General features: G+C 40.9%; 2 protein-coding genes across 6 annotated transcripts in view; one reads left to right on the plus strand and one right to left on the minus strand.

The window, feature by feature from the left end:
• The window catches only part of LOC111868282 (rho GTPase-activating protein 44), a 29,406-nt gene extending 22,615 nt beyond the window's left edge, over positions 1 to 6,791 (minus strand). For 2 of the 5 annotated variants that reach the window (XM_023858797.2, XM_023858801.1), the window contains exons 1-3: positions 6,638 to 6,786; positions 2,658 to 2,823; positions 1,349 to 1,490 (exon numbers count right to left, since the gene is read on the minus strand). In XM_023858797.2, the coding sequence (XP_023714565.1) occupies positions 1,349 to 1,490; positions 2,658 to 2,761 (246 nt within the window). In that variant the 5' untranslated portion in view covers positions 2,762 to 2,823; positions 6,638 to 6,786. Of the gene's footprint in view, positions 1 to 1,348; positions 1,491 to 2,657; positions 2,824 to 3,580; positions 3,605 to 6,304; positions 6,335 to 6,637 lie in introns of those variants that run through there. The other 3 variants (XM_023858798.2, XM_023858799.2, XM_023858800.2) reach the window with 3 other exon arrangements.
• Positions 6,792 to 7,163: 372 nt separating this feature from the next.
• LOC111868290 (UNC93-like protein MFSD11) overlaps positions 7,164 to 13,687 on the plus strand; it is a 27,398-nt gene continuing 20,874 nt past the window's right edge. The window contains exon 1 of the mRNA XM_023858818.2: positions 7,164 to 7,339. Within this exon, the coding sequence (XP_023714586.1) occupies positions 7,247 to 7,339 (93 nt within the window). The 5' untranslated portion in view covers positions 7,164 to 7,246. The remainder of the gene's footprint in view (positions 7,340 to 13,687) is intronic.

The raw sequence follows: 13,687 nt of genomic DNA on the forward strand, positions 1-13,687 counted from the left end.
CTAATACCTCTGGTAGATGGGGGAAGCATTATAGATACCTCTCAGCTAGTAGAGCCGGTCTCGCTGGCTGGGCGGGACTGATGGTAAGCACCAGTACCGGTAGGATATAGAGACTGGTAGAAATCATAGAGGGAAGCACAATGGACCAATACAGGTCTCAGTGCATGGGGAAAACCACCTTCTCCAATAACTAACTAACTAACTAGGTACTGGCCTTCAACGGGCTGATCCCCCATACAAGGAGTCCTACCGACTGAAGTGAAACAAGCATTTCATGGATGCCCTATGCTCCAGGGGGAAGGAGGAATAAGATACCATAGTTAATGTTATCTGATCAGTTTGTTACACAATGGCACAGTATAGAATTACTAGTGTTTCCCTGCTCTTACTCGCTTCCACTGTCTTGCATTTCGGATACTGGCTGAAGATAATTTTATATTTGAATTCGACATACAGCTTGAACATACATCACGGTATTCACCATAAAAATGCTCTTGCCCTCTTACACAACCTTTCCTAAAGAGAGGAAAGGAAATCATATATTTACCCACTTCAGAGTTTTGATAAGCCTATCGTTTATTCTGTTAATGTAAGATAAGCAGAGTAAGATAAAATAACCACCACTCCTGCTTTTGCCAACTCAGCCATCCCTTCCCATAAAATTACTAATTCACTAAAAACCTTTAAAGTTGGTGTTTCACAAACTTTGAGTCTACAGTGTCTACTGAATTCGGTGCTGCCTCTTTTTTCCTCACTGCTCAAAATAATTATACAGAAAGGATTGAAATATACCTCATATCTATACGATACAAGTTTACTAATGTAACTGTTATGACTTCTTAAAAGAACTGGATACATGTAAAACATTTATTTAACTGTTGTATCAGAGAAGCCATGATAGCCCAGTCAGTATAATTACTACACAATGGGTTGAGTGACCAATGAATCAGGGTTCAATTCCTGGCTGGGGCAAGAGATTATTCTGTCATTCATAATGTCCGTATCAGCTCTGGGGCCAGTTGAGCCTCCTATCCAATGGGGTCAAGGGGTTCTTTTCTTCTAGAGTACAGTGGACAGGGCAGGAAGCTGACCACTCACCATCATGTAGGGAGGTCATGTGTGTGGAACTACACCTCCATGCCCCTTATGTGATCATGTTGTGTTGCTTCATTATGAACAGGGACAATTTTGCCTTACTGTTTAACGTTTACATCAAAAGCTGTCTTTGAAATACAGAACGAAATGAATTATAAACTGGATCATGGAACCTCCTCGATGCAAAATGGAAACACAACAATTATGCCGTACATAAGATCAGGAAAATTACAATGAATCACGATTATCTTACCAGTCTCTTCTCTCTGGAAGCATCTTGGCCTAAAAACAGTGTGCCCAGTTTCTTTGATGTGTTCCCGCATGCTCTGCTGATATACTCCACTTTCCGGTCTGCCTCTTGGAGGTCATCAGACAGCACCTCGGTCTTCCCAGCTCTGGAAAGACAGCGTTGAAGAAAATTTTGCAAATGCATTGCCCTTTTATTAATATCACCATAGTATCTAAAAGATGTAAAAGTTTATCCCTCCAAGGTGTACACTTCCTTCATAGGATTTGAGGTTCTCACAGTGGTGAACATGATGAGTTCTATCTTCTGGGACATAACGCCATCGGGTCCACTGAAAGTCAAGCACTCTTTAAGACGAACATGTCACCCTCCTCCATGGTCAATGGATACGCCAAGCAAGAAGCTGGCATGAAACACACAGCAAGCTTCAACCGTGAAGATTGAGGCAACATGTTTCTCTGAAACACTGGCTGACTTCAAGAGACTACATGGCATTATATAACAGAAGAAAGAACTCTTCAACACTTTTCTGTGCCAGAACAGGCTACCCAATATCCACTGCATCAGGAGTATCTAACAGGCATGATTCTCACATTCCATGACCAGATTCTATTCATACCAGGCACTCCAACAACTAATGCTGTTTCCTGAAACGTCCACACACATACTCCTAATATACAGTTAGTTCAGGCAATGGTGGTATTGTGGTTCATGTTCCACTGTGTGGGGCACCAATCAATCACCACCCATTTTTTGCACCCAGCCTTATGAAAAAGAATGGGTTTTCCATAGAGGATCCAGCACCAGGCAAACCAGTTACCTGAATGCAGTCTTTCAAGTGATATTCCTTGAAGGTGCAGCTCCATTCAATGTTGGTGCCGAAAAAGTGCTTTACTGGGTGCCCATTAAAACACTTGTACTGACTTGGCAACACACCTGTTACTTGCACAAACTTTAAGCTCACTTCTTCTCCAAATGACAACTGTCAAAACTATGGATGCACAATTCCAGAGTGACTAAAGTGAAGAAATGAGGAAAATACTGCATTTATACATACATCAAAAATGCTACGCAACACGTCCACAGCTTCTGCATACATGTGGGCTTCTTTCATTTGTAAAATGGGTAAATGAGAAAACTGAGAATGAGAAAACAGAAAACAACAAACCACGCACATATCAGTTACTTTAATTGTTCCATCCTTTTCACTGTCACCAAAGAGAGGGATTTTTTCAGCTTCCATGAGCAATGGAAAAGAAATGAATTTTACAATATGTGGACATGCACATAGATATGTTCTTTTTGGTTAACTCACCTTGAAAAATGCTGATCTGCTAGCTGCTTAACTCGAAAAAACTGCTTCTTCATTTTGAGACCTGAGCTTTGCAAATCTCTGTCAAAGTGTACAAAGCTGGGCATTAAGTAATTCAATATCCATCGAGTAATAACTGACTTCAAGTTACATCAAAACGCAGCATTTTCTGAAACACAAAACAGAATGTTCGATCTGCGTATTTTCTCAGTAAAGTGGCAGCGTTAACAGTTCTCAACTACAGCATCAAACTAAAAGAGTGATCACTGTAATCCCTTCAGCAAAGTGAAACAGCTTGCTGATTAGGCTTCCTTCACAGCATTTAGAACTATATTTCCTTCAACAAACAAGATCAATTTCTTTCATAACTATGTTTATAATTATGCTACACTAATCTGCAAGTATTTTTTATTGCTAGTGGGGTGAGACTAAGTCCCTTGTACTGCGGCCACTTCTGGCCTATTGTACCAGCCCCAGATGATAGGTGAGGGTGACTGTGGAGCAATTGGTGGAATGAAGATTGGCAGGGGAAACCGAAGTATTCGGGGAAAACCTGCCCCAGTGCCACTTTGTTCACCACAAATCCCACTTGACCAGAACCGGGATCGAACCCGGGCCACTGCGGTGGGAAGCCAGCGACTAACTGCTTGAGCTATGGCACAGCCAATCTGCAAGCAAATAAAGGTTCTGAAATGAACAGTAGCTACCACATGATCAAGGCCATCAATCTCAAAGACTGAGAACACTATGAACCACAACTTCAAACCTAAACAGCTAGAATAGTAAATGAAGTAAGTAATAGCTACTGTGAACTTAATGGAAACAATAGGAGTTCTGAATGAATGAGAAAGTGTGGAACTAAAGTATCTGTGTAAAATTCCAAAAGTAAAAAAAACTGCCTTCAGTAAGAGATTAAGAAAACACACACAAATCATTTCTTAGGTTAAGGGAAAATTGAATGCTGGGCTTCTGTTCTTGAGCGGGTTATCTAATGATGTTCTCTGTATCAAGGCTATGTAGCATCACACACACTTCTTAAATGGAAGATACTGTGTTAGTCACCGACAGATTGCACAACGTCTGTTTATGTATGCAAATCTCTTCATTAATACATCAAGATCAACAAGTTATCATGTGATGAAACATGCATTTAGAGTGACACTTTGCAATCTTATATAGATTACACAATAACATTGCACACACTACTTCCTTCTTATATTGTGACATAAAAACAAAAGATATTATACTCCTTCAACCTGCACTATTCTCTGACATTCTTCTATGGGCGAAGAACTTGCTAATTACAGTAGCTACGTGGGCAGAATGACATCAAACGGTAGGAAACCTTGACATGAGCAAGAATAATGGCATTGAACTATATTCCTATACATTCCCAGGCCTCACTATCAGATGAAGGCACTGGCTTCATGCTCTTGACACATGTAATCTTAGCAAGATGCCCAAACAGGGCTGTAGTTGAGCCACTGTGGACCAGGGTGGTGCCCTGGTGCTTTTCTGAGTGTTGGGTGCCACCTCGGTACTTCCTTTAAAGGCAACAGTGTGACACATAAAGATGTACAGAGATATTGGGTTTTCGCACTTTATCCATCGTCCTGGTTTTTTAAGATAACTAAGAAAAACATGACGTTTCGGAAACTGGATTTGTTTCTGTCCTCAGGTGAGGGAAAAACACCTATTCTCTTGGGTCCCTTAGAAAGACCCACTGGACCAGTGATTGAGGCTAGCCCTTTCTAGGGGACCCAACAGAATAGGTGTTTTTCCCTCACCTGAGGACAGAAACAAATCCAGTTTCCGAAACGTCATGTTTTTCTTAGTTATCTTAAAAAAAACCAGGACGATGGATAAAGTCCGAAAACCCAATATCTCTGTGTGTTATACACCACTGTCAGAATCCTATAGTAACTACATAAAAATGTCTTATTTCCAACCTCTAAAGTAGAAGCATTCTTTCAATATATACATTTCATAAGCTGTTTGTCATTAACTACTGTTAATTGCACATTTAAAAGTGTAAAGCTATCATTAGATAATAAGAACAGCTTCATGTAATTTTTGTATTGTATCATTATTAGTGGGTCAAGGAGGATGAGGTGGGCAGGGCATGTAGTAAGAATGGGGGAGATGAGGACTGCATATAGGATATTGGTGGGAAAGCCAGAAGGAAAGAGACCACTGGGAAGACCAAGATGTAGGTGGGTGGACAATATTAAAATAGATCTTAGAGAGATAGGATGGGACAGTATGGATTGGATTGATCTGGCTCAGTATAGGGACCAGTGGAAGGCTTTTGTGAACACGGTAATGAACCTTTGGGTTCCATAAAATGCTGGGAAATTCTTGAGTAGCTGCAGAATTGGCATCTCCTCCAAAAGGGCTCAGCTCCATGAGTAAATAAGTATTGTTATTAGTAGGGTGAGACTGAGTCCACTTGGTACTGCGACCACTACTGGCCTATTGTACCAGCTCCAGATTTTAGGTGATGGTGACTGTGGAGCAATTGGTAGAATCAATATTGGCAGGGAAAGCCGGAATACTCGGAGAAAACCTGCCCCAGCGTTACTTTGTCCACCACACATCCCATACAACCAGACACAGGCTCGAACCTGAGCCCTGTGGTGGGAAGCCAGCGACAAACTGCTTGATCTATGGCACAGCCCTGGCTTCATATCATGATCTATACCCATTTCTTCCCATCTGGAACTGTGTGCCAGATTGTCCTAGCACTTCCACCATTACGATACCTCTATTTCCCAGGTACCTCCACAACATAACGATAGTAAAATTTCCAGTATCGAAGTAGGAACTCAAACCTTGTTAATGGTTCCAGTGATCTGCCTTATCAAAACAATGGCAATACTTTCGCTGCAACATTTAAACCTGGTAAGATAAACAAATGTAGAGAGGCTAAACTAGTAGGTACAGTTAGGTACATGCTAAACTACTCAATCCAATCCACATTTAAAGAATAAATGACTATGAAACCCTTGCATAGTCACATTCTGGAATCATTCAAAAATTAATTCATGGACCATACCACTGCCCACCACGTTTGTTCTCAGAATGACAGAATTAACATTACTAAGGGAGATAAAGTGCCAGTCTCATATCCGTATAAGCTTAGCCTCACACAGCAATAAGTTGCTAACAAAACCTGGAGATGGAGTAAGCATGCAAAATTTTAAGACACATTTTACCAAATTTTTTAAAGAACTTGAGGGGGGGAAAAAAAGAGTATTTAAAACATGTCCAACAATATCCAGTCTCAGAAAAATTTATTTCAATAATACTTATAAAACTGCATTGAAATGAAAAAAAAAAGTAACGTATAAACAGAAGCAGCGAAAAGGCACAATGTAAAATATATATATATATATACCTACAGTCCATTAAGTACATTTGACCTTAATATGAATCCTTCAAATTTTAAACATGTAATAACCTAGCTGTATAAAACTACGAGCTACTAAATAATCATATTCAGTTTGGTACTAGTAACCAGATTAAAAGCGAAATGGTTAATCAATGTGATTATAAGTTGATTCCAAAACATACCATGTTTGCAGATCAGATCCACGCCAACTTTTTACACCTACTGAAATATGCTTTCATTATACTTAACACATACTTACACTACTTTCCATATAATTCTTTATACTTCAAATAGTATCAGTGTTAGAAAAGGATGTCACTTTCCCGCAGATCTCTTAGTACACTGAACATCTCTAAATTACAATGGGGGAGCTTTAGTAAGCTACCATCAATGACCATTACGCTGATTGCCGTGTAACAATTGTAACAAGAGAGCAATCACTATAACAATTGGCACACTGCAGACAAGACTTCAATAAAGACTAATTTAAAACACACTAATCAAGCACATATGCCCAGCCCATTACATCAGGCATAATGGCCGAGTGATATCATCGTGTTAACAAGTGCTAAATAACAAGACTTGCATTTACCAGAATTCATATGTTCAAAAATTATGAAAGACTCCCTGAACCTCCGGATCTTCAAAGTCACAACATACTTGTGCGCAATTAGCCGGCTGAACAAGATATAACACGTATTAACACTCCGAATTTGCAACTTTCTTCCTCCTCTTCTTCGATTCTATATACACATATCGACTGAGCGTGACACTTCGATAAATCGAAGGAGAGTACATCCGTAGATCGAAGTAAGCGACCGCTCTTTGATTCGATAATCCAAAGATGTTAATTAGAAATACAGTTCACTATAGATTCGAATTTATACAAGAAAATGGAAAATAAAATGAAAAGGATAAGTAAAGTGCAACTCTTCATATATAATAGCAGTTTATAGTGATCAAAATTCCAAACTTCTACATTGGAGTACGCTTACAACCACTATAATTCGAAAAGCAAATTAGACGTTGAATCGAAATCTAAGATCTTAGACATTTTACACACCCCCTATGTCCCTCCATTCCTTTTTGTTACCACCCCCCCCCTTGTCGACACGGAAGTTCACAGAAAACTGTGATGGCGTGTTCAGTCTGAGCGAAGTTTTCGAAACGTATCTAGTAGTACAGAGTTCTTATTTTCAAAATGGCTTTTGACAGAAGGTTCTTAAATGTTATTATATTAGGATTCGCGTTTATGTTTGTGTTTACGGCATTTCAAACAATGGGAAACATCGAGGTAAGGAGAACAGTATATTCTTTTAAATTACAACCTACATATGTCACGACTGTCGAATTTTTAATGTTAAATTAAACATCATACTTGTCTGAATAACTGTCATAATTATGTCAAATTATTTCTTTGCATTTTACAAGCACAGAGCTATATGGTGTATTATCCGTAGTGATATAAAGCCCCTTTTAAAAAAGCGCGTTATTGATTTACGGTAGGGCGATGAACACGCGCCTGATACGAATAGTAATTTACGTGGAATTCATTGACCACTTTCATTTTAAGGTTATACGTAACATCGAAGTTATACAGCAGTTAGAAATAAAACAATTTTAAATTCAGGAAAGGCACACCATAAGTCAGTTGAGAAAGCAATTCGTCTTTAACGAAAATATTGTCCCTAAAGCAAGACCTAAGTGCAGTACACGAGAATTCTGTTTCTCATGTCAGCGACAGTGAAGATTACAATCTTCTGGGATGTGACGCCATGTACTTTGGTAGATCGTTACCGACGCATCGAAGGAAAGTACTACCCCTTTTTTTTCAGAGTTGAAGACTCTATGGCCTCGCTCCCCCCNTCGCTCCCCCCTCCCCCCCCTCAAAAATTGTAATCGTCAAGTGTGTAATATCATACTCCCATATAATTTAATCATATAATCACGGTACTTTCTTAAACTCGCACAGGGAGATCAAGGCGACAAGTCCTTCACAAGCAAAAGGTTAATAAAATCTTCTGTTAATGTTTTTAGTTGTATTAATCTTTCAAATTTCAATTTAAAATCCATGTATGACAACCAATATGCGCAATTTCAAATCATTGTATATAATTTCTAGGCATTTTATAAAATACTTGAATATTACCAGTAACATAATACTTTTTTCAAAACGTGGTTTTAACAGTTTTTTTAGGTGGCTATGTAAACTGGTTTTTTGAGGCCCACATGTAAAATATTTTACATTTTATAAAATATTTCCTCTCTTGGACCCTGGTCATTTCTTCACCCAGAGATGTTTTTGAAAGACCCTACTTTCAGAAAACTTCAGATTCATGAATTAATATGCTTACATAAAAACCGAAAAGGGGGGGGGGACTTTATTTTACAATGTTAATCGGATAACACTTTTTCGGTGTGGTAGTTCAAAATTTCTTTATTATTAAGATAGTATAACTAACACATATTTATGCATAACTGTTTAATTAACATGTAACAGGAGGTCAACAGTGGCCCCTTTCAGGAGGAGTTTAATCTAGTTCAAACATTCACGATGTAATTTCGTGGAACAGTGAGCTCAGCGGTACTGATACTCAGAAGGTACTTATTAAGATCCCAGGCGGGACACCCTCTCCCCTGACTGAGGTGCTTCTGGTTATTTTGGGTCACTCCGAGTGACTGCCACTATAACTACTCCATGGAACAGAGTCCTTCCTGCAAAGTTGATAGTAGCTCAGCTAGTAATCAAGATGGCTACCCTATGGGCCGTGGAACCTGACTGTTCGCTACTTACTTACTTATTTATGGAGCTGAGCCCTTCTTGAGGAGAAGCAAAATCTTCAGCTACCCAAGAATTTCCCAGCTTATGGAATCCGAAGGTTCATTACCGTGCTCACAAAAGCCCTCCACTTGATCCCTACACTGAGCCAGATCAATCCAATCCATACCATCCCATCCTATCTCTCTCTTTTTCATTGCTAGTGGGGTGGGACTAAGTCCCTTGTACTGCGGCCACTTCTGGCCTATTGTACCAGCCCCAGATGATAGGTGAGGGTGATTGTGGAGCAATTGGAGGAATGAAGATTGGCAGGGGAAACCGAACTACTCGGAGAAAACCTGCCAAAGCGCCAATTTGTCCACCACAAATCCCACTTGACCAGACCCGGGATCGAACACGGGCCGCCGCGGTGGGAAGCTAGCAACTAACCTCTTGAGCTATGGCGCGGCCCATCCTAGCTCTCTAAGATCCATTTTAATATTGTCCACCCACCTACGCCTTGGTCTTCCCAGTGGTCTCTTTTCTTCTGGCTTTCCCACCAATATCCTATATGCATTTCTCTTCTCCCCCATTCGTGCTACATGCCCTGCCCACCTGATCCTCCTTGACTTGATCATTCTAAGTATACTTGGAGAAGAGTACAAGTTATGAAGCTCCTCATTATGCAGTTTTCTCCAACCTCCTGTCACTTCATCCCTCTTCGGTCCACAAAACCCTCACATCCTATTTGTTATGATCCCTTTTCATAGTAACCACCCACCTGTGCTTATGTATCCCAAGTTGACTCCTTCATTCAGGTTGCCGGCTAAAGTTTTGTAAGCATTTCTTGTATCTCCTATGCGTGCTACATGGCCCTTCGATCTCATCACCCTTATCAAGGATGGCAACTTGATAGAGGTTAGTGCATCCTTTTCAGTTTGCTGCACATAGCTGTGCTCCCATTATTTTAGATCATTAAACTTTCTTAGCGGGTCACAGTAGCCGAGCGGTCTGAGGCATGTACTGCCTTCGCTAACTCGGAAGCCGGGATCGTGGGTTCGGATCTGTTTCCTGTGAGGGACGGACTGAATTCTTATATATTATTCTTATACACTGCCGGTCACGGTAGCCGCGCGGTCTGAGGCATGCACTGTCTTCGCTCGCTCGGAAATCGGGACCGTGGGTTCGGATCTGTTTCCTGTGAGGTACGGACTGAATTCTTATATATTATTCTTATACACTGCCGGTCACAGTAGCCGCGCGGTCTAAGGCATGAACTGCCTTCGCTCGCTCGGAAGCCGGGATCGTGGGTTCGGATCTGTTTCCTGTGAGGTACAGAATGAATTCTTATATATTATTCTTATACACTGCCGGTCACGGTAGCCGCGCGGTCTAAGGCATGAACTGTCTTCGCTAACTCGGAAGCCGGGATCGTGGGTTCGAATCCCACTCAGGGCATGGATGTTTAGTTTGTGTGTGTGCGTTTTTCTGTGTTTGTGTACAGGTAGAGGCCTTGCGACGAGCCGATCACTCGCCCAAAGGAGTCCTACCGAATGTGTAAGATATATGTAAGGAAAAACGAAGGAAGAGTGGGAACACCAGTATCGCAAATCGTGCCCCCATCTCTGTTAGATTAGCAGACATCGTCAATCGGGTTTGTGAAAAATACATTTTTTGCCCCCCCCCAACAAGACTTAATTTCAACTGACCACAGTCACGCTCTTTAGGTTAATGGCCCTTTTCCAAACAACCGTACTGACCATTTGACTCAAACATGACCTGTCCTTGTGGAGCAACGACCGACCTTCAGCAACAGATAATGTAATGGTGACCCTTCATTGTGATTGCACAAGCAACATGACAGTGTTTATATTGGTCCGTGTTAGAACTCAGATCCACAGCCTCCCCTGTGGAGGCGGGGTCGAATACCTCCAGAGCAGGAAGCAGGTCTTCTTACTACCTAGCCACGAGGTTCATTAATCCATCATGACTCTGTGTTTTGTTAGCATTGTGTTGGTAGTTTGCTGAAACAATATAGAATTAGCATTACAAAAGGTTAATTAATTCCGTCCAGTGTGACTGATGGTTTTTCTTTTTAATCTTTTATCCTTTGCATGTTTTGGTCCTAGAGACCATATTCAGAAGGATATCAATACAATTAGAAACTACTATTACAATATGTTTTGTGAGTATTAATATGCACATATGTACAATGTCATCACAATGCAATATACAAATCTAATGTTTTTTAACAACTACAGCGGCTTGTACCAACACGTTAAAATATTTATTACAGTTACTTTAAAAATTAACGTTTTTAAGCATACTAACTGTAATCAAATATTTTAACGTTAAGTTACTTTAAAAATTAACATTTTTAAACATACTAACGGTCACGGTAGCCGAGCGGTCTAAGGCGTGTGCTGTCTTCGCTCGCTCGGAAACCGAGATCGTGGATTCGAATCCCACTCACGGCATGGATGTTTAGTTTGTGTGTGTGCGTTTTTCTGTGTTTGTGTACAGGTAGAGGCCTTGCGAAGAGCTGATCGCCCGCCCAAGAAGTCCTACCGTATGTCTAAGATCTAGAAAAACCGAAGTGAACGGAGAAGTTCATGGAGGTAGGCCTAGGCCCACTGGGGCTATAGTGCCAAGAAAAAAAAAACATACTAACTGTAATCAAATATTTTTACGTGTTGGTACAAGCCTCTGTAGTTGTTAAAAAACATTACATTTGTATATTGTATTGTGATCACATTGTACGTATGTGCATATTAATACTTACAAAACATATTGTAATAGTTGTTTCTAATTGTATTGATATCCTTCTGAAGATGGTCTATAGGACCGAGACATGTTAAGGATAAAAGATTAAAAAGAAAAAACCACCAGTCACACTCGACGGAATTAATTAACTTTTTGTAATATTGTTAGTGTGACGGGCCAGAAGGAAACAAATTAAATGAGCATCCTATCTAATACATATGAGCACTTCTTTTTTTTCCCCCTTGGCTCTACAGCCCCAGTGGGCCTAGGCCTACCTCCATGAACTTCTCCGTTCACTTCGGTTTTTCTAGATCTTACACATTCGGTAGGACTCCTTGGGCGGGTGATCAGCTCGTCGCAAGGCCTCTACCTGTACACAAACACAGAAAAACGCACACACACAAACTAAACATCCATGCCCTGAGTGGGATTCGAACCCACGACCCCGGCTACCGAGCGAGCGAAGACAGTGCATGCCTTAGACCGCTCGGCTACCGTGACGACCGGCTATGAGCACTTCTACTAGAGTGTAAGTGGCCGGAGGGTGAAGCTGACCGCTCTCATCCAACCGGCATCGAGAATCAGAATGCCTGCAACAGTGCTCGAGAGTGTTGCACCGTCAATGTTCATTTCTGCAATCCGCGCACACCACAGTAAGAGCATGCGCAGTGCAACCCAATGGGTTACTTTAGTAGGTTATGTTTCAAATGCCTATAAATTCATAAAAGTTATTTACATTAATTTGTTTTTAATTTTCTAATACAATTTTTATTCCGGTCTAGAAAACTGAAATTAACGGCCGTTGAGATTCGTTGCGCTGACCACGCGACACCCTCTATCTACTAAAATTAGGCACTAACTTCGACAAGCCACGGTCGCTCGGTCGGTATATTTCGCTTGCTGACTAAAACCACGGAGTTTGTTCTTTAATACAATTTTTATAGTATAGTATAGGTAGATTGTTTCAGAAACTCCACTCGGCTTTCGCTACATATCTGTCATGTTCCCTCTTGTAACGAATAACAAATTCAGACAACGTGACACTTTCAAAGGAAACGAGTCTCCATTACTAGCCTAAAACATTACCTACACGCTCCCTGTGCATCTTCATGTCATGGATCTTGGTCATACCGACTTTACCATTGAAGATTACGATTGTCTGGGACGTGACGCCGTCTAGACTGGTATATAGGTAGCAAAATTTCGGAGGTACCCGATATCTTCACGTTAGACCAACATTTTCTCTACTACTGCTAATGGCTCTACAGCCCGGTTTGGGCCCTGGCCGGTTCCAAAACGGTGCCGGGGGCTCGCGCTACAGTCCATGCTCTCACCATGGAGGTGCAGAGTTCAGATTGGCTGGCAGAGCCCGCTTCGCAGGAGGGCAATTCTCACGACCTGACAGTCTTCGATCCCACTTTACCTCCAACTGTAACCGTTTATTCAGTTGCATCTTCGTCGGTTTTCCGGGCGTTCACTTTAGTAGAGTCAGTAAATAAATTCCATGGAATTCATTGACACTGCTTTAGTACCAAGAGAACCATCTGAACCGATTCGGCTTGCTACTCGCTTTGGCTGCCCGGTAACGCTTATCCTGAATAGCAACGTTGTTATGTCGTAATCAAAATTCTGCCCATGTTTCTACTGCACCTCGTTTTCGGAGTTTTCAGTTCAGAAAGTTAAAAATCATCTAATATATGTCTGTATTTATATAACAAAATTTATCTTGAATAGTAAAAGTAAAGCTATCCATGTAACAGGCCATGAAGGCCCATAGGTTTGTGAGACGTTGAGGGTCCCACATTATCTACACAATCGGCTCAAAGATGGCGGTAAGGTTGTCAGCCTTACGCTCCGGCCGCGCTTTACTCCCCAGGAAAATTATTTAATTAATTCCTGGTACTCATTTCTGTTAGAGGCTGAGTCGACCCCAGGGCCATAGTGCGGCTGGAAGGATTAGGTGAACTGAAAAAAATCCAGTGATATCAATGGGACTTGAACCCGCGACCTTTATATTTGTTTATTTGATTTTCATATCCGCTTCTTTCAGATCTTGTTACATAGGCGACTAAATTAATGTATTTAAAAAAGCTATGTTTGTGTAAAAAAGAAATTTATTTT

The sequence above is a fragment of the Cryptotermes secundus genome, unplaced genomic scaffold (assembly GCF_002891405.2).
Source record: "Cryptotermes secundus unplaced genomic scaffold, Csec_1.0 scaffold1003, whole genome shotgun sequence".
In the NCBI taxonomy this organism is placed as follows: Eukaryota; Metazoa; Arthropoda; class Insecta; order Blattodea; family Kalotermitidae; genus Cryptotermes; species Cryptotermes secundus.